At 42.5% G+C, this 24,658-nt stretch overlaps 1 protein-coding gene across 1 annotated transcript in view; it reads right to left on the bottom strand.

The window, feature by feature from the left end:
- The window catches only part of SCNN1D (sodium channel epithelial 1 subunit delta), a 67,595-nt gene extending 52,985 nt beyond the window's left edge, over positions 1 to 14,610 (bottom strand). The window contains exons 1-5 of the mRNA XM_044277552.1: positions 14,590 to 14,610; positions 13,971 to 14,307; positions 12,034 to 12,292; positions 8,617 to 8,801; positions 2,839 to 2,945 (exon numbers count right to left, since the gene is read on the bottom strand). Of these exons, the coding sequence (XP_044133487.1) occupies positions 2,839 to 2,945; positions 8,617 to 8,801; positions 12,034 to 12,292; positions 13,971 to 14,296 (877 nt within the window). The 5' untranslated portion in view covers positions 14,297 to 14,307; positions 14,590 to 14,610. The remainder of the gene's footprint in view (positions 1 to 2,838; positions 2,946 to 8,616; positions 8,802 to 12,033; positions 12,293 to 13,970; positions 14,308 to 14,589) is intronic.
- Between the last annotated feature and the right edge of the window lie 10,048 nt (positions 14,611 to 24,658).

Genomic DNA, 24,658 nt, shown 5'->3' with positions numbered 1-24,658 from the left:
ATCTTTGTCAGAAACCCAGAGGGGCACTGTCTGGCCTACAATACTCTGCACACATACTACGCATACTAGGTGCTTTCCATAATGAGAAAGAGTACCCCCTACCAGACAATGCATATATATTGCTGAGAAACCCCAGGGTAGCTTACTAGCTTCTGTTTTGTAAACTCAATTCATGTCTGGACCAAATTTTTTTTATTTATTCGGCAAACCTTAAATGAACTGAATCTTTAAAAGGTCTGCTCATTTCTATCCCAAGCAGAACCTGGATTCATCTCTAAACATGATACAGTTCCAGTCCACAGAGGTTTAGGGTGCTTGTTCATGACTCCATTGCAAATGAAGGCGGTGGTGGTCTGTTAATGGCACATAATGCGCACTAGGACACCAAATTTCCTTCTATTAAGCGCCTGGAACTCTGGCAGAGACAGGGGTGTATAATGAAGGTATCACCTGTGTCTGGATGGTGGACAGCTGCTTGTGCTTTATGGCAGATCAAATGATCCTCTCTACTGCTGGTCTATCTGGGCAATATGGAGCCTGTTTACAGTGTGTATGCCCTCACATAGCCACTGCTCCCAACACCTCCTAACAGCTAGGTCAGAATGGCATAGGTAGCGGGCAATTCATTGAAAAGACCATCCTGCATCCATTGATGCGCCCCCTATCAAAGTCTGTCAACTGGGCAAAATGTCTTTGAGTACGTTGTAGAGACAGTTAAAGATCTCTCACCAAGAGATACACTACCCAAAAGCAGCCTCTGAGAGCCTTTATATATGTCAGTAGGGGAAGCATTTTTACACCCTCTTGGGGTAAGACCCAGTGTCTAATCAGACCCCACCGGTAATCATTTACATATCTGCCTGAGACATATCTTCATACTGAGTTTTGCAGCAATCCAACATTTCTATCTGGGTATGTTGTTGTTTTTTGGTCAATGAGTGTACAGTATATGGTGTGTAGGTATTTGGATATGGATTCTGTGTCCAGGTTATAAACTAACTATCTGTATTTGACTTCTGTGGCCTTTTTTCATATCTACTATACAGGTCCTTCTAAAAAAATTAGCATATTGTGATAAAGTTCATTATTTTCTGTAATGTACTGATAAACATTAGACTTTCATATATTTTAGATTCATTGCACACCAACTGAAGTAGTTTTAAGCCTTTTATTGTTTTAATATTGATGATTTTGGCATACAGCTCATGAAAACACAAAATTCCTATCTAAAAAAATTAGCATATCATGAAAAGGTTCTCTAAACGAGCTATTAACCTAATCATCTGAATCAACTAATTAACTCTAAACACCTGCAAAAGATTCCTGAGGCTTTTAAAAACTCCCAGCCTGGTTCATTACTCAAAACCGCAATCATGGGTAAGACTGCCGACCTGACTGCTGTCCAGAAGGCCATCATTGACACCCTCAAGCAAGAGGGTAAGACACAAAGAAATTTCTGAACGAATAGGCTGTTCCCAGAGTGCTGTATCAAGGCACCTCAGTGGGAAGTCTGTGGGAAGGAAAAAGTGTGGAAGAAAACGCTGCACAACGAGAAGAGGTGACCGGACCCTGAGGAAGATTGTGGAGAAGGACCGATTCCAGACCTTGGGGGACCTGCGGAAGCAGTGGACTGAGTCTGGAGTAGAAACATCCAGAGCCACCGTGTACAGGCGTGTGCAGGAAATGGGCTACAGGTGCCGCATTCCCCAGGTCAAGCCACTTTTGAACCAAAAACAGCGGCAGAAGCGCCTGACCTGGGCTACAGAGAAGCAGCACTGGACTGTTGCTCAGTGGTCCAAAGTACTTTTTTCGGATGAAAGCAAATTTTGCATGTCATTCGAAAATCAAGGCGCCAGAGTCTGGAGGAAGACTGGGAAGAGGGAAATGTCAAAATGCCTGAAGTCCAGTGTCAAGTACCCACAGTCAGTGATGGTCTGGGGTGCCATGTCAGCTGCTGGTGTTGGTCCACTGGGTTTTATCAAGGGCAGGGTCAATGCAGCTAGCTATCAGGAGATTTTGGAGCACTTCATGCTTCCATCTGCTGAAAAGCTTTATGGAGATGAAGATGTCATTTTTCAGCACGACCTGTCACCTGCTCACAGTGCCAAAACCACTGGTAAATGGTTTACTGACCATGGTATCACTGTGCTCAATTGGCCTGACAACTCTCCTGACCTGAACCCCATAGAGAATCTGTGGATATTGGGAAGAGAAAGTTGAGAGACGCAAGACCCAACACTCTGGATGAGCTTAAGGCCGCTATCGAAGCATCCTGGGCCTCCATAACACCTCAGTAGTGCCACAGGCTGATTGCCTCCATGCCACGCCGCATTGAAGCAGTCATTTCTGCAAAAGGATTCCCGACCAAGTATTGAGTGCATAACTGAACATAATTATTTGAAGGTTGACTTTTTTTGTATTAAAAACTTTTATTTTATTGTTCGGATGAAATATGCTAATTTTTTTAGATAGGAATTTTGGGTTTTCATGAGCTGTATGCCAAAATCATCAATATTAAAACAATAAAAGGCTTGAACTACTTCAGTTGGTGTGTAATGAATCTAAAATATATGAAAGTCTAATGTTTATCAGTACATTACAGAAAATAATGAACTTTATCACAATATGCTAATTTTTTTAGAAGGACCTGTATATAACACAAGCATCATTGTACACACAGGACATACTCTGTGTAAGATCTAGGAAGTCATTTGTGAATGGTCGTATCATCCCTGGTTCCAAATAGGTTTTCCGTCTGGTCAGATTCTATGCCAAACAATGGATACTCTGGTGGGCCACTTTTGTAAAAGTAGAATTGATCCTTCTAGTATCACCTACCGTACATCTTCCCAGCCTTAATTGAAGTCCAACCTTTGCTAACATTCCTGTTTCCGTTTATAGTAATGCACAAACCGTAGGTTGGGTGGTGAAAATGTGAGTAATTACTAATGGGGAATAGAAAAAGATATCACAGAATGATGAAAAAAGAACAAAAAATTGACAAAAAGTATAAGAACGAAGGATGAAATTTATCAAAACTGGTAAAAGGGAAAACTGTCTCAGTTGCCCACAGCAACTAATCAGATACCACCTTTCATTTCTCAGAGCTCCTTTGGAAAATGAATGGTGAAATGTGATTGGTTGCTTTGGATAATTATGCCGGTTTTCCTTTATAACATTTTTTTTATAAATCAGAATGCAAGTTTAAGGTCTAATTCATACTTTGGTGATTTGATCACTGATTTCCATCAGTGATTGTGGGCCAAAAGCAGGAATGGAGGCTACGCAGAGATAAGGTATACAGGAAAGATTTGATCCTGTTCTGTGTTATTAGACCTGCATCTAGTTTTGGCTCACAATCACTAATGGAAATCACTGACCAGATCACTGAAGTTGGAACTCGGCTGACCTAGTCCTGATGCCAGTTTTTAGTACTCACCACTAGTAACAATATTGTCATAGTCATGGCTGCCTTTACTAATATAACTTAGATCCGTTCTCTTTCATTAGACTATTATGATCAGGAATTCAGGTCCCTTTAAGGACATACATACTGGTGGCTTTTTGCTATAATGTTATATATATATATATATATATATATATATAGAGCAAACAAATTTTTTGCTTATATATATATATATATATATATATATATAGTCGGAAAAGGACAGCAACTCCAATAATACCAAAAAATATTATTTATTGGGCCACGGTGGCACAGTGAGGCGACGTTTCGGCTCAAAATCCAGAGCCTCTCTCAAGGAAGGCTCTGGATTTTGAGCCGAAACGTCGCCTCACTGTGCCACCGTGACCCAATAAATAATCTTTTTTGGTATTATTGGAGTTGCTGTCCTTTTCTGACTGTATACAAGGGTAAGCAGTGAATTCCCTGGACATAGCACCCGTCTTATATGGTGTGAATTGGTGCTGCCAAACGTTTCTCTTTATATTATATATATATATATATATATATACGGTGCTATTATACATACCTTTAATTAATGCTACTTATACTGCTGTTTTAATTAAACATTAAGCACTGCATTGGTTTTAAACAGGGGCATAGCTAAAAGGTCATGGGCCCTGGTACAAGAGTTCAGCTTGGACCCCCCTCTCCTCAGTGCTTTGTGGCAAGCGGCAGGGGTGCACCTAGCCTTTCTGCTGCCAAAAAATTTAAAAGGCCAACCCACATGCCAAATTCTCAACCTAACCCCTTTCCTCCAGCCATACTATTAAACATTACATATAGCTCCACAAAACATACAGGTTAATACCACACCCCATGCCTCTTACATCCAGTGTTACCTCTGATGTAGATAGTCTCTTTCCTCATATTCTCCATTCTGAGCAGACTGCCATGATAATTTCTTTCAGCCATCTCCTGTCTCTGTAGAATTTGACAAGCAGACTTCTTAGTTTCCTACTTTTCCATTATCTTCACATCTTTCCAACATCCCATCCTGCCATCCCCAATACTGTGCCCATTGTTCTCCCCAATAGTATATTGTAGAAACAGTCCCCCTGAAAATACTAGTACCACACAGATTGCGCCCCCTCAATAATTATTGGCACACAGTGCCCTAAAAAAAACCTGCACCCAGCAAATAGTGTCCCAGACACTAATAGTGTAAACATAATGTCCCGTCCCCCCCAAAATAATTGTACTAAACTGTGCCAGGGTGCCCCCCCCCCCCCACAGTAATAGTGCTCCCCAAAGTCCCACTAATATAAATAATGATGTCCCAGAGTGCATAGTGTTAACAGTGCCCCCAAAAGTAATAATGCCCCTATTGCCCCTACTATTAATCATGTACCCCATAGCCCACCAGTACTTGGTGTGAAAATACCCCCTTAAAGTGTGCAGCTGTACAAAAATTACCCCCTTATATTGTGTGCCAGTACAAAAAATACTCCCTTACCTTTCAGATCAGACCCCAATATCACTCTTCAGATCAGATCCTCAAATCGGAACCCCATATTAAACCTCCAAAGACCTACATGTCAGGCCCCCAAATCATAACTCAGATCAGACTCCAGTTTCAGACCTCAGATCAAACCCATCTTAGACCTCTATGTCAGACCCCCCTCTCCCCAAATACAAGACTTAAGATCAAAGCCCCTTTGGAGTGCCATGTAAAACCCTCATGTCAGACCCCCTTAAGACCTCCATGTGAGACCCCCATATCAGACCTCAGATCAGACCCCCTTTAGACCTCTATGTCAGACCCCCCGCATCAGACCTCAGATCAGGACTCCATGTCAGATCCCCCCTCATATCAGACCTCATATCAGACCCCCATTAGACCTCCATGCCAAACTCCCAAGTATCAGACCTCAGATCAGACCTTAAAATAAATTAATTAACTTACCCCTCCTGCTCCACCACATCTCTCTGGGTCCAGTGGTCTCCTGTGCATTCTCAGCTCCCGGTCTTCTGTCAGGACAGTGTAGCGTGGCAGCCTAGAGAAGATCAAGCAGGGAGAGGTGAGTGCTGACAGCCCTTCACTTCCTCTGCCTCCTGCAGATTAGTGAGCGCTTCCATAATGGAAACGCTCACTAGAATTCGCTTCATAAGATGCACTGCATCTTATAAAGTGAAAAATACAGCACCACTGGCAAGAGGGCCCCTGTGTGTCCCCCGATTTAGGGGGCAGTCGTAACTGTGACCCCTGTGACCCCTATAGCTACGCCGCTGGTTTTTACAGAATGGATAGACCCCCCAGAGCGTATAGATTGGGGGACACATGGTGGCACAAGTACCTCTTATGTATTAGGTAGTATTGTGGGGAGTATTCAGGGGAGTGTTGTGATATAGCAATCCCCAAGAGTGTAGTTATCCCATTCCCCAAACATGAGCCAAAACTTCATGAAGGGGTAAAGCAGGAACTCTTTATTTGAACACACAAGCATTGATTTATACACATCTTCCAACAAGGTTACCACCCACGGGGTTTTGTAAAAACAGCCAATAACCACGTACAATACACTCAGACACTCCCATACAAAATCCTCCCCTCTGCCTGTGATACAATTACCTCACACTGGGTTGATGCAATCATCACAGGCAGGAGAATACACAATAGACTTCTGTCCTGGAGACAACAGAGACGTAATTCAATTATCTCTCAGGACAAAGGGACATCGCCAATACACATAGACATTTAACATCCCAAAATGGCACAAATTAGACCAGGGGTTCAAGTTAGTACAAGTCCTTTGTGAACAAAGGAGGCCTGGCTGATGAGAGGGCCCGTAATCCGGGGCAGGAGGCTAGCAAACAGCCCCCTCCAAAACACCGTGGGGAAGTGGCTTTCGCCACAGTGCCCATTTTCATCCAATTCAGGTTGTGGTGTCTCTATTTATTCTACTATAAGTGTAAGATTTTATAGAAGGGTGAAATGTGCCTCCATGTGCTGTTTGTCTAATGGATGCAGAACTGGGGGTCCAACAGCAGCACCACAGATCAGCTGTTTTGGGAAGGCCACGGGGCTCACTAGAGCACCAAGTACAGCGCCATACACTGTATAGAGGCTATGCTTAGTATTGCAGCTCAGTCACTTGAATGTGGCTGAGATGCACATAGGCCATGTGGCTGAATAATGTGATGTCACTGGCCTACGGAGAGGCCGCAGCACTCACCAGGGCACCGGAAGCCAGACTCCCACCGATCAGATATTGATGACCGATCCTGGCGATAAGTCATCAACATTTTACTCCTGAAAAACCCCTTCAGTATAAAGTTATAGGTGGCACGTTCATGGTGTTAATTCACTATACGCAGACCCATTGACACTGATTTTAAACGATGAAACAAAAGCACATCATTTTAATAGCCTATTAGTGAAAAGCTAGGTCACTAATGGGGACTTGCGTCCTTCTAGTACATTCCTGTAACTTGAATCGAAACTGATTTTGGGAATCAATAGCCATACAGAATAAAGGAAAGAAATGCACAAAAATAGACGTTCTCCTATATCTTATAACATAAAAGCTGTACATTTGAAATCTTGAAAGAATAGTCTGAGCCACCTAACCCATAAATAGCACAAAGGGGATCTTTCCTGCCATATATATTACATTTTCAGTTAACACATTACTTTTCATAGACTGAATAATAAAGTGTCCTTGTAACTTATCTCGTGGGACAGGCATAGCTCATGTTCTAGTACAGACAAGCTCTCATGCCTCATAAACCCTTGGAAGATTGGCAGATATTCTCCATGTGGGAATGAACGTAGATCATGAAGATAGTTAAGACTGATCTTATGTGTTTTGCTGCTGTCATACATGTACTTTAGAAGCACACTGTTAAGCTTTCAAGAAAATATGTAATAAATCCTTAAAGGCGTAGTCACATTTGGGCATTTAAATTTAAAGGCTATATACACCTTCGGGAATATATTTTCTTTATTATTGCATTTTACTCATTTAGGGCTTAAAATATTTTTTTCAACTGGTCTTTAATAAAAATGTTCAGCCATTTCTGAGATACAAGGGTATCATAAACACTTATTTAAGTCATATTCTTATCAGCTTGATAAGAATTGAGCTATAATGAGTGTTTATGAGGTCAAGATGTCAGAGATAAGAGCTACACATGAGCCATCAACTGATGGGATTTAAAGAAAACAAACTGTAACAGCTTACAAACAGACTGATTTTTAATTGAAAAAAAGATTTTTAGCCCAAAATGAGTGAAATGCAATCATTTAAGGAATATCCACATCCGATAGGTGTGGGTACCACCTCCGGGAACCTGCACTGCAGTGAACGGAGACACAGCTCTCTCCACTTATATATACTGTGTATATATATATATATATATATATATATATATATATATATATGGGAGTTCTAAAAATGGCCGACCATGCTTACTCAGCTTTTTTTGGAACTCCCATAGTTATGAATGGAGAGAGCCATACATGAGAGGCCACCTCTCAATTCACAGCGGTATGTGATGGGCCACCGTTACTGGGATAAGTGCAGGTCCCAGAAGTGGGACCCTGACCCACACCTAGCAGATGCTTATGGCATAACCTTTGGATATACCATAAATGCCCAGATGGAAATAACCCTTTAAGAGTAATTAGTCTTTCTTTAATAACTGCAGACATGCTGTCGTACCAAGGTAGAGGTCTGACATAGTCATTCATACTAGCTCTCCTGGTCATACAGAGTCCTCAGCATCCCTCTCTCAGATCTCCTTGGCAGTCAATTACATTGAGAGAGTGCTCCTCATGCAAACTCTCACTATTCAGAAACATGATAGATTGAATCTATGCCCCCCCCCCTTCAAAAATAAAATAAAATAGGATTTTGAATACCATTTATTCGGTTTGGAGGGTATAAAGTCCTTGCCATCTTTAGTGCCTCCTGGGAATAATAAGCTGATGCTCCATGATCAGTTTTTGGATGTGCTACCCCCCTCCCTTAGAAATGGGTAATTTTATTATAATTCTGGCAGCTTGCAAATTTTTTAATTGTCTGGTTAGGTATTTCCAAAAGTCTGAAATATACCTTTGTACATGTATTGTACATACCTTGTCTTGATTGGTTGAGAACATGTCAAGGACAATATTTCTTATAAGAACAACCCAAAGTATATATCTGTACCTGCCACACTTGGCTCCATTGAATTCACAAGTCAAAACAAACTTCCGCAGCAACGCATCTGGTATCTGCAGCACCAAGGGGATTTCAGACATAATGTTCATAAAATGGAACTTGTACCACTCGTGAAATGCATCCATTGCTGACCAGAAGGAGCGGTAGTAGCAATCGATACCGGATGAATCGCACTGTTAAAGGATAGCAGACAGGATATATGGTATTCAGTGACATTTACTGGTTTACGTTATGAATTCAAAGTTCTGTTAATTTGTACATTACTACACAACAGAATGGTGTCCATTCTACTAAGCATGGCTGCTTTCTTCTAGAAACAGCACCACCCGTATCCATTGGTTGGGTGAGGTATTGCAGCTAAATAGGACTTTATAGGGCTGCATTCATTACCACACATCTCCTGGACAAGAGCGGGGTTGTTTCTGGGGAAAATAAGAAACATTTAGGTTTGAAGATTATATCCCCAAAAATCTCAAAGCAGATTAGTACAGATGAGAAATATGAATTTTCTACAGATTCCCTGACAACCTTCAGTGCATATAATTTCCATATTTTGTACAGGAACTCAAGTCCATACAACACACTGCCCATGGTCAAGAGTAGAGCTGTTTCTCAGTGAAAACATACATGTTTTTAATCTTATACAAGCCCTTCAAAAAGTTATTTTCATTATCCTTCCTTTGAGTGAATAGGCAAGATAAGGTAACTAAGGAAGGGGTCACTCTTACATCCCCCGAAACACGTATGGGCTATACCTTGCACCGGCATGCTGGCAAAGAAGCTCCCCTGGATTTGAACCAAAGTTTTTGAAGAAAGCTCTGACGATACATAACCTCATCGAGCGCACAGCCTGCTGGCGATACGAAGTCTCGACGAGCGCACAGTCAGCTAACATCTGTTCCATCCAGAATCACCAAGCCCGTACTGAGACAGGTGAACACCGACCAGACTAAAGTAACACTGACACAGCAACTACAATTGGTGGGACGCCACCGCGGGAAGTCACCGCACTGTGTCTTCTAGTCTTCCCCGTCTCACTGAAAAGACTGGTGATATACGTGTATGCGCTGTTACAGAAAGTCAGTAGTAACATTATATGGAATTGTGAACATATAAGGATATTTGGATCTGATAGTATTATCCTGGGACATAGGAGGAACATTATAAGCAAAGACCTGTTCTTGGATTGCGGTTGCCTATGGCTGGACGTTGATAATAATTGCTGCTATTGATTGCACCTTTGTTGAGTACCCGTCACTGCTTATTTGTTGTTTATGCTATTGTATTTATATGAGTTTTATGCTGATACATGTACTATTGCTGCCACCTATTTTTCATGCTGCTATGTTATATTAGATATTTTAAATTAAATAATTAAATATTTTACAATTAACATCTCAGTTTTGACTACATATTTAGAGTGCCTGGTCTATTTCTTTATTTTTTTTATTCTATTAAGGGCAGCGTTGGGGCCTGATGCTGGAGTGCATATGATGCAGGTGAGTTGAGTGCTCTGACTGGGCCCAGCATGAAGTACAGTGACAGTGCCAGACCCCATTACATGTGAGTGAAGACTGGGGGCAGTGGGGGACATTACTAGTGGAAGTGGAGGGGGAGCTACATGCTGGTTCAGTGGGTGACATTACTGGGGCAGTGGGGGACATTACCTGTGCTGTGGGGGACATTACTGGGGGCATTGGGAGACACTACTGGGGGCAGTGGGGGACATTACTAGTGGCAGTGGAGGGGGAGCTACATGCTGGTTCAGTGGGTGACATTACTGGGGCAGTGGGGGACATTACCTGTGCTGTGGGGGACATTACTGGGGGCATTGGGAGACACTACTGGGAGCAGTAGCGGACATTACTAGTGGCAGTGGGGGGGGGCACTTCATTCTGGGTCAGTGGGTGACATTACTAGGAGCAGTGGGGGACATTACCTGTGCAGTGGGGAACATTACCTTGGGCTGTGAGTGACACTACTGGGGGCAGTGGGTGACACTACTAGGGACAGTGGGGAACAATACTGGGGGCATTGAGAGACATTACAGAGGCCAGTGGGGGACATTACCGGGGGCAGTGGGGGGCATTACTGGGGGTAGTGGGGGACGTTACTAGGAGCAGTGAGGGACATTATTGGGGGCAGTGGAAGGGCACTATAAGGATATTACTGTGGGCACTATAGGTACATTAGTGGTGGTGGGGGGATATTATTATTACCAGAGATCAGTGGTGCAACGATAGCAGTCACAGAGGGTGCGACCAGGCACGGCATTTGGGGGGCAAGCCAAAGTTTGTCCTGGGGCCCATAGAACTCTAGTTACTCAAATGGAATGAACTGTTCCAAAAATAAAAACCAGTAAAGCCATGTATTTAAAAAGATAGTCAACGGAGATAATTATGCTTTCTATTGAATTCAAAGTTTGGGGAATTTGTCATGTAAGAATACAGGGAAGCTGAGAAGATGAAGAAGGAGGATCATGTGACCATATCCTGGCGAGTTTGTCATAATGCCTTTCAGTTAGCCTTAGCCAATCACGAAGGACTATAGATGTCAATAAATGTGTCATAGGCCCTATAATTAGATCCCAAGCAGGATCTGCCATGTCTGGGATAGCATTGGAGGGATAGCACGTCTGTTAGATGGAAAAGGAAGAAAGGGATCTTAAAACACAGCATATATTTAGCTTGGGGTCAAAGAGGTTCTTCACAGTGAAGAGAAGACAATAGCTAGATAGATTTATAATTATTTCACAGACAGAAAGGCTTTACCTCAACACCCCAATCTTCATTACATAATTCATAATCACAGGCGTGCTGCCTCAGCGAGCCTGTCAATCATTTCTACTTAGTGCTGTGTCATAGTTATATGTACTGCAATTACAATGGCTTCTGTCCAATTTATCATTTTTAAATATTTTTAAATATAAATTTTAAAAAATGAAGCATCTCAACTGAGTGTGCCTGTAATTCAAGCTATTCCATTTTCCTATACCCCCAAAAAGGGATAACTTTTAGACATTTTTTTAAAATAAAAATTTGACAGTGCAGTGTGTTATTAAACAGGCTATTTGTTACCACCAGCTACTAATGAGTAATTAGGGTTAAATGGGTTTGGATACAGTCCCCAGAGTTTCATACATGGCTTTTCAGGGCAACTAAGGACACTATTAATTCGGGTCAAATTTATCCGTCCCGAATCGAATCTGGCGGTCGAATTGATCTAATTGAAATGGATTTCAGGAAATTCATGTGTGGAATGCAACATTCAACTTGACTCAACACTGTATCACTGTTATTTTTACTCCCATGTGTACTATTGCCACTATATTACAGACACCCCAATTGCCTCCATCAGGCACGTGTGGAGGTCATAAACAGCAAAATCTTATGAGCAGTCTCTTACCAGCTTAAATCCCACTTTTTCACTTTTCCCAGTAACGTTTTTGATTACATCTTCTGTGTTGATTTTTATCAAAGTTATTGTTTTGTCTAAAAGAAAAATCCCATCATCTTTAATAGTGATATTATTCATGATGTCGTTAAGGTCAAGAATCTCTGTACCATTGTGTAGATGTATGGAAGCATTGTAACCATACAACGTGCTCAACGTTTCCTCTGCCAGATGATCCAACTGGTTAAGGTACTCATTGACCTGGTCAAACCTAGATGAAGACAACACATATCTGTTCAGTGACTCGTTTTTTTATGAAAGATCTCAGGGACATGTAACTGTTAGCCACTAATGCTAAAGCAGAATATATTGAATACGTTACTCAGAGATACCTGAAGCGGTTAACTAACAAACTTTCGCATTCAGCAGGGTGGTCAGGTGAAAGTCACAGATTAAAGCACGGGTCTGGTTAAAGGGGTTGTCTCACTTGAGCAAATGCATTTATCATGTAGATAAAGTTAATACAAGGCACTTAATGTATTGTGATTGTCCATATTGCCTCCTTTGCTGGCTTGATCTATCAATCACAGTTACTAGCTCCACACATTCCTCAGTCTCACAAGTCCGCTTTGGGATAACATTTGATTTTGCCCTGTCCTTAGAACCATACATCCAAGACCTTACCACCTTCAACTGAAAACACTTCTGATATCGACTCTTTCATAAACACTCAGTCAACAAAAATGTTAGTGCATGGCCTCATCATCTCCTGGTTAGACTACTGCAACATCCTTCCCTGTGGCCTTCCATGTAATAGTCCTATGCCCACCCAACCCATTCTCAGCTCTGCTGCCCGGTTAATCCACTTCTTAATTTGTTTCTCCTCTGTCTATCCCCTATGAAAAATGTATCTCAAAATACTAACAACCACATACAAGGCTGTTCACAACATGTCCTCCCCATACATCTCTGACCTAATGTTTTAAAACATCACCACCATGTAATCTCCTCTCAATATTACCTTCTATGCTCTCCTCTTTCTCAGCACAAAATGATCTCCAAGATTCCTCACATGCATCTGCCATATTCTGAAACTGAATTAGTCAGAGCTTGGCTGCAGTAACCCGACATGGTCACTACACTTAGAATTGAGCTATGCTTCTTGCTCCATTCGTACTTACACAGGAGTATGTGGGGATCCCCACCGAACGGATATTGATGACCTATCCTGAGCCTGGAAACCCCCTCTAATCCATCCTAAGTTATAGTCATGACAATGGCATTTTTTTTTCACATTTGCAGAACTAAAATAGAGCCAGTAACACATGTGTGATATTACTTTGCACTGTTGCATAATGTAGTTATTATATTACTAGTTTCTAACAATAGTTTCTAGTAATAGTTAACATAGTCAAATAGCTTACAGTGGAATTCTCTTCTCTCTGTATTAACCAAAAAAATAGAACGGTGCCAGCCTGGGTGGGACAGGGCTACCACATGAAACCATAAGGTGTGGTTTAACCCTGGGTTCACACCTGAGCGTTTCTGAGACGCGCGTTTTACGCGTGTATTTGTCACGCGTTTTTATGCGTGTTTTTTGCAATAGTAAACGCGCGTTTGACGTGCGTTTGTGTGATTGACTGCAGTGTTGTCCAATGAATCTATGGGCCAAAACGCGCGACAAACGCCCAAAAAAAAGCTCAAGAACTTGTTTATGCGCCGGGCGTTTTACAGCGCGTTCAAACGCGCTGTAAAACGCTCAAGTGTGAACCAGGGCCATAGGGAAGCATTGGTTTTCACGTGTTGAGCGTTTTACAGCGCGTTTGAACGTGCTGTAAAACGCTCAGGTGTGAACTTAAGGTAAGGGTACACAGTTTGTACTATTACTAATCTACAGAATGTTCCTACCTTGTCACCCAATTAGCTTGTACTAACTGCAAATAAAATACCTGTAGGGGTTGAGATTGCAGACCGTGATGGCAGGAAAGTTAATTTCCTTTGATTGCAGTAAAATGGCTATCTTGGTTGGATAGGACCAGTATTGATTAAATGTGTTTCCAAACTGCCAATACATCATTCCAAAGGCACAAAGGAAAAGGACTACCCAAAAGCCAGTCTTCATTTTGTTCCTCCTGGAGCAGTTCAGTCTGATTGTACCATGGATGGTGGTGTTATCACAAAAGAATTCAAACAAGTCCGTGAAGGATTCATAAAATTCAAACCAGACTTCTTCATTTTTCTTTTCTTCATTTTTTTCTGCCCCTGTAGACTCCATATTGCAGAGGCCTTGACCCAAAAGAGACAACGTAAGGGCACAATTCATACTACTCCACAACATGCTCATAGGCAAGTCAAATAACAGCCAGAGACATCTATTGTATACATATTCATTATTAATACAAATCTATGGTTAATATATTATGTCTTCAAGCAAATGCAGTACATTTTACAAAAATTTCAGGAATACTTAATTTTGCAATGACAAAATTCAACTGCAAATGTTGTTTATTTAAGGGAATTAATTATGCCATAGAACATTATTAAAAAAGTTTTGTTATTCTCTCTTACCTAGGTCTGTGCACCTGCAGAGCTGTTATGCAAGGAGACTGCCACACAGGGCTGCTGAGATCAGCTTTATAAAGACTGGAGGGTGTTCTCTTCATTGAGGAAGTGCCAGATACATTTGAATACGTGCATGTTGATATTATTATGCACCTTATCTCTGTGAGTTGCAGTGCTAGTTTGCATATTGATTAGAGACATGAGGACAGCAAACTGCACTGCCAAATAAATACTCAATGTCTATGCTCTCTATGCAGCGTTCCATGGGGGAGGGGGGGGGGGGGGGAATATATTTAGACTGGAACTGGTTACATCAGTCTTAATAAAAATAAAAATACGCTGGCTTATAATATACAAATTATTCGGAGGTGCCAGCCTCTGAATAATTTTGGTGGATCTTCCGGAGATCCATGTATCTGAAAATGAAATCTATGCCAGCAAGAAAAATGTGGAATTTGAAAAAAATTAAAATAAAAATGGTGTAGAACTTTCATTATTTCCCGTGTGTGGTTTTCCATCTGTGAGACTAGTAGAGCCCCTTTAAAATAATCCATGCACTTGGTACACTTTGAATTATTCCATATGGTTTTCCATTGGTGACATTAGTAGAGCTCCTTTCCAAATAATTAGTGCAATACATTTTTTTTCATATTTTTTTTTTTACAGTTTTATACCATTCACAGTTTTTGAAAAGTGGGTGGCAAAGTGTTAATGAGTTTCAGTACAGATTTATCACTGAGACTAGTGATGAGTGAAGCAAGCTTCGGATAAATACTGTACGGAGATTCGTCTTCTTACAGTATTAAAATGTATGGGCTCCGATGAGTGGAAGCAAGTTATTCGCAAAGTCGTTGGTGATTTTGTTGAATAATTTTGGTAGTCGATTTTTTAAGTGGAAAACCACTTTAAAACTTGAAACCGAAGTTGGCTTCAGTTCCGAGACCCCAGTCGGAACCGAAGATGAGTTCGGTTCCAATTTTTAAGGTGGTTTTCCAAAACACTTATGGTGACCACCCATAAGTGTTTTTACTGCGGTCACTAAGGGGTCTTAGGCTGGGCTGACGCTTTTTTAGCGGCGGCCCAGTCCAAGCACTGCAGGGGTCACATGAGAGCTGTTTAACTCTTTACATGCAACGAGCAATGGCGCCCGCCGCATGTAAAGTGCTGACAGAAGCCGCAGACTCCCTCTGTCTCCCATCGCCACCCCGCAAATGCAATCGCGGGGTGACAATGTTTGTGAAGGCTGCCTGAGGTCTTAATATAGGCCCCAGACCAGTCTTGAGTAATTTCCAGCAGGCTGTGCCTCTCTGGCGTAGCCTGCTGGTCAATGTCAGAATAGCATTGCCATTAAAATGCAATGCACTATAGGGATATCGCATTGCATATTAAAAGCATTCAAAAAGCTGTCTGTTATAGTCCCCTTGTGGGACTATTAAGTGGTAAAAAAAGTTTAAAATAAAAACTCATTTAGTCAATAAAAAATCCCCTAAAAAATACGCTTTTCAATGAAAAAAAATGCAAAAAAATAATTCCCCCCATATATTTGGTATTGCCGCATCCATAACGACCCGGACTACATAAATATCACGTAAAAATATCCCCTACGGTGTACGCCATAAAAAATAAAAAAAAGACAGAATTGCTCATTTATTTTTAGTTTCCACCGAAAAAACTTAATAACAAGCGATCACAAAATGCCATTTACTCCAAAATGATACCAATGAAAAATACAAGTCGTCCCCCAAAAATCAAGCCCTCACACAATTCCATATAAAGAAAATTAAAAAAGTTATAGGTCTTGGGATGTGCCAATGCAAAAACATTTTTTTCTCTTAAAAAAAGGGGGTTTTATTGCAAAAAAGTTGTAAAATGTAAACAAACTATATGTTTTTGGTATCACTGTAATAGTACTGACCCAGAGAATAAATATATTATGTTATTTATACCAAAAAATTAACACCGTAAAATGTATCATGTAAAAACGCAGTGGCAATATTAATGCGGAGCCCATACATTTTAATACTGTACGGAAACGGATCTCTGTACAGTATTATTCTGAAGTTTTCAACAAAGCTACTTCAGGAGTAGCATCCAAAGCTCTCTTCGATCATCACTAAGGCCTCGTGCACACGAACGTATATTCTTTCCGTGTCCGCTCCGTTTTTTTTTTGCGAACCGTATGCGGAACCATTCATTTAAATAGGTACGCAAAAAAAAACGGAAGTTCCGCCAAAAAATAGAACATGTCCTATTATTGTGCGCATTACGGACAAGGATAGGACTGTTCCATTAGGGGCCAGCTGTTCCGTTCGGCAAAATACGGAATGCACACGGACGTCATCCGTATTTTTTGCGGATCCGTTTTTTGCGGACCTAAAAATACATACAGTCATGTGCATGAACCCTAACTGAGACTTTTTGAAACGTCACACAAAAAGTCGCAAACTCACTCCATAATAAGGTTGAAGTAGGAAAACTGGAGCGGCATTTCTAGACAAAAGTGCTAGGTTTAAAGATGCACCAAAGATAAAAAAGAATGTGTCATTTAAAAAAACTGGCTTTTTAGGCTGGTCTTTGTTTCCTCTTTGGGCTGCGAAAAATGTGCCTAATTTATGACGAGACGTGCTCCTCAGCATAAATAAAGCACATCCTCCTGGAGTCGTTTTTCAACTATTTTCACACCTAAAACTAGCATAAATGTAAGTAAATATATGCTGTGACTAAAAGTAAAAAAAATAAAAAATAAATAAAAGGGTATTATGACTATTTTACAGGCACAACTGGCATAAAAATGTAAGTAAATTACCCCCAACATGCGAGATTTAATAGATAAAACTGATAAAACTGACTTTAGAATTTCCCTAAGGCCTCATGCACACGACCGTTGTTGTGTTCTGTTCCGCAAAATGGGGTTGTTCAGTGATCAGTTTCCGTTTTTGTTTCCGTGTGTCTTCCTTTATTTTTGGAGGATCACCAAACATGAAGGAAAGTAAAAAAAAGTCAAGTTTGCCATGCAAATGATAGGAAAAAAACGGACGCGGACGCACAATGCATTAGCCGAGTTTTCGGTCCGCAGAAAAACGGAACAACGGACACGGAATGAAACAACGGTCGTGTGCATGAGGCCTAAGTATAAGCTTAGGTGCCAAAGTCCCAATTTTCATGTGACTGTCTTGTGAGCCAGACTGCAAAAGTGATGGTGTGTATGCTTATGGTTGTTTTTTTAGTTTTTTTATGAAGTAGAACAGGGGTGAGGCAGAATTGGAAGGAAAATTTTGATGTGTTCTAGGGATTTTATTCGTAATCTATCAGATGTTTTCAGTGCACAAAGCTAAATTAATTTATTTTAATGCAATGCTAAATAATGTCCAGTTTATATGTCCAGTACTGTATGAGACCGCTGGCAAACAGTTGTACGTATTATTATTAATGTTTTATTAGATGATTTCTCACCGTGATTCAAACTAGATTTGTCTAAACATAAAAGAGAAATTTCACTTCTTGGTGAACTTCAGCATTTTCTCCACTAGTGGGAGGTAGAGAGTATTCTCTGATAACTTTTATGTTGCTGAGACTATTTTAAATGTGCTGTTCTCCTACTGGATGATGGGGAGAGGCAAGAAGAAAAGAAAATAATGAATGACAGCATGTAGAATAATTGGGCAATGGAGGGAGTAGCATTTGATGGTCTTTGCAGAAAAGACCTTTAGAAAGAGATGAGGAGAAGCAGAATGACATTAAAATTGTCCTTCACTTTGTTATAGTGGTCCCTACTTGTCAGGAGGGTATTTTGAAAATAAGCAGATCACAAAGTGTCCTGCTGCTGGGACTCAAAGGAGAGAGATTGTGCTGACTTGTACCATCCCTACGACTGAACCTCAGTGACCTCAAGAGTGAATGTGATGAGGTAGGCATGATCGTTGGACTATGAGGAAGTATTACCTGCCAGTATACGTAGAACCATGTGTTCACTGGAAAACAATCTCAGATTCTCAACGCTCTTCCATTCCCTCTTGCACAACCCTAATAGACATGTTCTACAAACATCATGATCCATATGACACATGATTTCTTTGGAACACAAATTACAGGTCTACAAGACATAGCTGAAGATGATAAGTAATGTGTCATGGAGGCAAAATGAAACTTGTCTGGTGTCTGGTCACTCATTGCAGGCTATCATCCTTTATTTATACCATCTATATGCCCCATTAGGGAATGTGGACATGTAGAGAGGAGTCCCCAGCTCAAGACCCACCTTTATAAGCCATAGTGATGAGCCACTGACAGCACGGGCCATCCATATACTGGAATTATCTGAAGCTGCCATGTGCCACTACAGGAATGATGTCTGACTCGTTGCAGACTCCCCGGATAAAATAAGGGTCTCAGGAGCCGGTGTCAGGATACTGGTTTCTCCTTAAAGTGGTTGTCCAAGATTAGAAAAACATGGCTACTTCCTTTCAGATACATTCAGGGGCATACCGAGAACTTAAAGGGGTTGTCTCACTTCAGCAAGTGGCATTTATTATGTAGAGGAAGTTAATAAAAACTACTTACTAATGTATTGTTATTATCCATATTGTTTCCTTTTCTGGCTTGATTCATTTTTCCTTCACTTTATAGACTGCTCATTTCCATGGTTATGACCACCCTGCAATCCAGCAGCAGTGGTCGTGCTTGCACACTATAGGAAAAAGTTCCGGCCTCTCCGGTGGCAGAGCCCGCGGGAGATCACATAGGCTGGTGCTTTTTCCTATACTGTACAAGCACGGTCACTGCAGCAAGATTACAGGCTGGTCATAACCATGGAAACGAGCAGTGTATAATGTGATGGAAAAATGAATCCAGCCAGTAAAGGAAGCAATATGGACAATCACAATACATTAGTAAGTGGTTTGTATTAACTTCCTCTACATAATAAATGCCACTTGCTGAAGTGAGACAACCCCTTTAACCCCTTAAGGACCGAGGACGTACCGGTACGCCCTATTTCCCGAGTCCTTAAGGACCGAGGACGTACCGGTACGTCCTGACTTAAAATCTGAATTCCGGCGCCGCGGGGGTTAATCGAAACGGGATTTCGGCTGAAATCATTCAGCCGGCATCCCGTAACAACGCAGGGGGGGGTCATTGGACCCCCCCGTATCGGCGATCGCAGAAAACCGCAGGTCAATTCAGACCTGCGGTTTTCTGCGTTTCCGGTCCATTCGGGTGTCCTGTGACCCGATGAACCGGAAAAAGACTGCGATCGGTGGCGTAATTTTACACCACCAATCGCAGTCCGAGGATTTGCAGAGGCGGAGCTGGCCCTGGTGCTGAACGCCTCTGCAAATCTGAACCTGAACGCTGTCCAGGGTGCTGATTGGTGCAGGGGAGAGAGGCGCGAGATTCAAACTTCCTGCGCTCCTCTCTCCCCTCCTCTTCCTGTCCAGCACCCTGACCGTGCAGCATCGTCCAGCACCAGCTCCTGTGTCCCCCTAAATCGGCATCCATCACCCTCCTGCACCCATCGCCACCCAGGTAGGTTAGGGTCAGTGAGGGAGAGGCACCTTTAGGCAGGGATAGAAGGGAAAAGTTAGAAAAAAAAAAAAAAAAAAAAAAAGCACATTTATTCCAAACTTTTTTGTTTCAACTTTCAGACCCCAGACCCCCCCTGCCACTTGCCCCCCCCAGCATCCCCCCCACCACCAGCCCCCCCCCCCTACCCACCAACCCCCTCCCCCCACCACCAGACCCTTCCCCCACCACCACTTTTTTTTTTTTTTTCTGCGTGCGCTGACTGGCCGGCACTTTTTAGCGTCCGTCCACTGTTAGCGCATCGCCCGCCCCACCACCCCACCGACCGCTGATCAGCGTTGAACGGCTGATCAGCAAGTTTGAACTTTTTTTTTTTTTTTTTTTTCCTAACACTTGCCCATTTTTTTTGCCTGGACTTTTTAGTACGTGAACACCCGTGCCCCCACACACACGCACATAGAATAAAGGTTTACACGCACGCACATACACACGCACACACACACACACCCATGGCCCGCCGGGTGTTCTCGGCCGAGGAGGCATATGCCCAGATTGCCTCCGACTCTGAGAGCCCCAGTGAGGATGAGGATGACCCCACGTTCCTTTTGTCATCCGCATCCTCCTCATCATCATCGGATGACGATGAGCCACCAAGGCAGCGGAGACGCCGCCAGGCGGAGCCAGGGGCCACACATGCTAGGGATCCTGTGGCCCACCCTAGTACGAGCCGCCCTGGGGTTCGTACTGGTTTCCCGGCCCACCAAATAAGTTCACCGGAGCCCCCTGCCGATGAACTTAGCTGGTGTCCCCCAGTGGACTTTGAGCCTGAGATTCCGGATTTCGCTGGCAATCCTGGAATCCAGATTCCCACAGTGGGGTTTACTGAAATAGACTTTTTTAGTTTTTTTTTCAGTAACCCACTGGTGAATTTGATGGTGGAGCAGACGAATCTGTACGCCCAACAGTTCGTCGCTCAAAACCCAGGCTCAGTTTTGGCTAGACCCGGTGGCTGGACGCCGGTCAGTGCAGCCGAGATGAGGACATTTTGGGGCCTCGTGCTGCATATGGGTCTAGTCCAAAAACCCAGTGTCAGGCAATACTGGAGTGGGGACGTCCTGTACCAGACCCCACTGTACAGTATGGTCATGACACGTCACCGGTTTGAGGCCATCCGGAAATGTCTGCATTATTCCGATAATGCAGCATGTCCACCCCGAGGTGATCCTGCCTATGACCGGCTGTACAAGATACGGCCGGTCATCGATCACTTTGGGGCCACATTTCAGCAGGCCTACGTACCTGGAAGGGAGGTCGCGGTTGATGAGTCTCTCGTTGCGTTCAAGGGGAGACTCAGTTTCCGCCAATACATTCCCACAAAGCGGGCGAGGTATGGCGTGAAGCTATACAAAATTTGTGAGAGTACCTCAGGGTACACTTACAAATTTTGTGTGTACGAGGGGCGAGATTCCCGGATTCAACCACCAGAATGTCCCCCCACTCTGGGTGTTACCGGGAAACTCGTGTGGGACCTTATGTACCCACTGCTGGATAAGGGTTACCACTTGTACGTGGACAACTTTTATACCAGCATTCCCTTGTTCAGGTCCCTTGCCGCCAGATCCACGTTCGCTTGTGGGACCGTGCGGAAAAATCAACGCGGCCTCCCTGCCTACCCCCTCCAGGTACCTATCCCCAGGGGTGAGACCCGTGCACTTACCAGTGGAAACCTGTTGCTGGTCAGGTATAAGGACAAGAGGGATGTCCTTATGCTGTCCACAATCCACGGTAACAGCACCACCCCAGTCCCTGTGCGAGGTACCGCGGCAACGGTCCTCAAGCCCGATTGTATCGTCGACTACAATCGGTATATGGGAGGAGTTGATCTCTCTGATCAAGTCCTCACGCCATATAACGCCATGCGCAAAACCCGGGCATGGTACAAAAAAGTTGCGGTCTACATGGTGCAGGTTGCCATGTACAACTCTTTTGTACTATCCCGAAGCGCTGGCAGCACAGGGACATTCCTCCAATTCTATGAGGCAGTCCTCAAAGACCTGATCTTTTCGGACCGGGAAAGAGCAGGCCGGAGTACCTCGGGAACTGGAGGCGCCCGGATCGTCCCTGGCCAACACTTTCCAGGTGTGGTCCCCCATACTGGAAAGAAGGGACGAACCCAAAAAAAGTGCAGAGTGTGTCACAAGAGGGGGATACGGAAGGACACCACAACTCAATGTGACACGTGCCCCGATCATCCGGGCCTCTGCATTATCGATTGCTTCAGGGAGTATCACACTTCCATGGAGTACTAAATTTTTATAATCCCCAACAGTTCACTAGAGAACATAAAACACTATGGCTCTCAGACTTTGGAGACACGAAAACAATTTTTCTTTCCCCAAAAAATATTAGTTTTAGTGCAGGCATCCTCAAACTGCGGCCCTCCAGATGTTGTAAAACTATAACTCCCAGCATGCCCAGACAACCTACAGCCATCATCAGGGCATGGTGGGAATTGTAGTTTTACAACATCTGGAGGGCCGCAGTTTTAGGATGCCTGCTTAGTGTCTCCAAAGTCTGAGAGCCATACATATTGGGCATCGTCGCGTGCGTAAAAGTCGTCGCTATAAAAATAACTTTTTACCAAACGCCTCGGATGAACGGTGTTAAAAATATAAAATAAAAACGGTGCCAAAACACCTATTTTTGGGCAAAATTTAAATTTAAATCCATTTTGCCGGTAATAAAGCAAGGGTTAACAGCCAAACAAAACATTTATTGCCCCAATTCTGTAGTTTGCAGAAACACCCCATATGTGGTCGTAAATGGCTATATAGCCGCACGGCAGGGCATAGAACGAAGGGAACTCCATACGGTTTCTGGAAGGCAGATTTTGATGGACAGTTTTTTTTTTTTACACCATGTCCCATTAGAAGCCCCCCCTGATGTAGCCTAGACTAGAAACTCCAAAAAAGTGACCCCATCTAAGAAACTACACCCCTCAAGGTATTCAAAAATTACTTTACAAACTATGTTAACCCTTTAGGTGTTCCACAAAACTAAATAGCGAATGTAGAAACAATTTTAGAATTAAATTTTTTTGTTACATTGCCTCAAAAAAGAGTAATATAGAGCAACCAAAAATCTAATTTACCCCAAAAATTGTCCCAAAACAACAACCACCTTATCCCGTAGTTTCCTAGATGGGGTCACTTTTATGGAGTTTCTACTCTAGGGGTGCATCAGGGGGCTTGAAAGGGTACATGGTGTAAATAAACCAGTCCAGCAAAATCTGCCTTCCAAAAACCGTATGGCGTTCCCCTTCTTCTATGTCCTGCCGTTTAGCCAAACAGTAGTTTACGACCACATTTGGGGTGTTTTTGCAAACTACAGAATCAGGGCAACCCATTTTGAGTTTTGTTTGGCAGTTAACCCTTGTTTTACTCCTGGAAAAAACTGATTATATTGGAAAATGTTCCAAAAAATAGAAATTTCTAAATTGTTTCTCCATCTGCCATTAACTCTTGTGGAACAGCTAAAGGGTTAACAAAGTTTGTAAACCTAGTTTTGAATACCTTGAGGGGTGTACTTTCTTAGATGGAGTCACTTTTTTGAAATTTCTATTCTAGGGGTGCAACAGGGGGCTTCAAATGGGACATGGTATAAACAAAACCAGTCCTGCAAAATCTGCCTTCCAAAACCCATATGGTGTTCCCCTCCTTCTATGTGCTACCGTTCGGCCAAACAGTAGTTTACGACCACATATGTGGTGTTTTTGCAAACTACAGAATCAGGGCAACCCATTTTGAGTGTTGTTTGGCAGTTAACCCTTGTTTTACTCCTGGAAAAAATTGATTATATTGGAAAATTTTCCAAAAAATAGAAATTTCAAAATTGTTTCTCCATCTGCCATTAACTCTTGTGGAACACCTAAAGGGTTAACAAAGTTTGTAAACCCAGTTTTGAATACCTTGAGGGGTGTACTTTTTTAGATGGAGTCACTTTTTTGAAATTTCTATTCTAGGGGTGCAACAGGGGGCTTCAAATGGGACATGGTATAAACAAAACCAGTCCAGCAAAATCTGCCTTCCAAAACCCATATGGTGTTCCCCTCCTTCTATGTGCTCCCGTTCGGCCAAATAGTAGTTTACGACCACATATGGGGTGTTTCTGTAAACTACAGAATCAGGGCAACCCATTTTGAGTGTTGTTTGGCAGTTAACCCTTGTTTTACTCCTGGAAAAAATTGATTATATTGGAAAATTTTCCAAAAAATAGAAATTTCAAAATTGTTTCTCCATCTGCCATTAACTCTTGTGGAACACCTAAAGGGTTAACAAAGTTTGTAAACCCAGTTTTGAATACCTTGAGGGGTGTACTTTCTTAGATGGAGTCACTTTTTTGAAATTTCTATTCTAGGGGTGCAACAGGGGGCTTCAAATGGGACATGGTATAAACAAAACCAGTCCTGCAAAATCTGCCTTCCAAAACCCATATGGTGTTCCCCTCCTTCTATGTGCTACCGTTCGGCCAAACAGTAGTTTACGACCACATATGG

Source organism: Bufo gargarizans, chromosome 2 (assembly GCF_014858855.1).
Source record: "Bufo gargarizans isolate SCDJY-AF-19 chromosome 2, ASM1485885v1, whole genome shotgun sequence".
Lineage (NCBI taxonomy): Eukaryota > Metazoa > Chordata > Amphibia > Anura > Bufonidae > Bufo > Bufo gargarizans.
The sequence above is the reverse complement of the archived record's forward strand: the minus strand, read 5'-3'. Positions and strand labels throughout refer to the sequence as shown.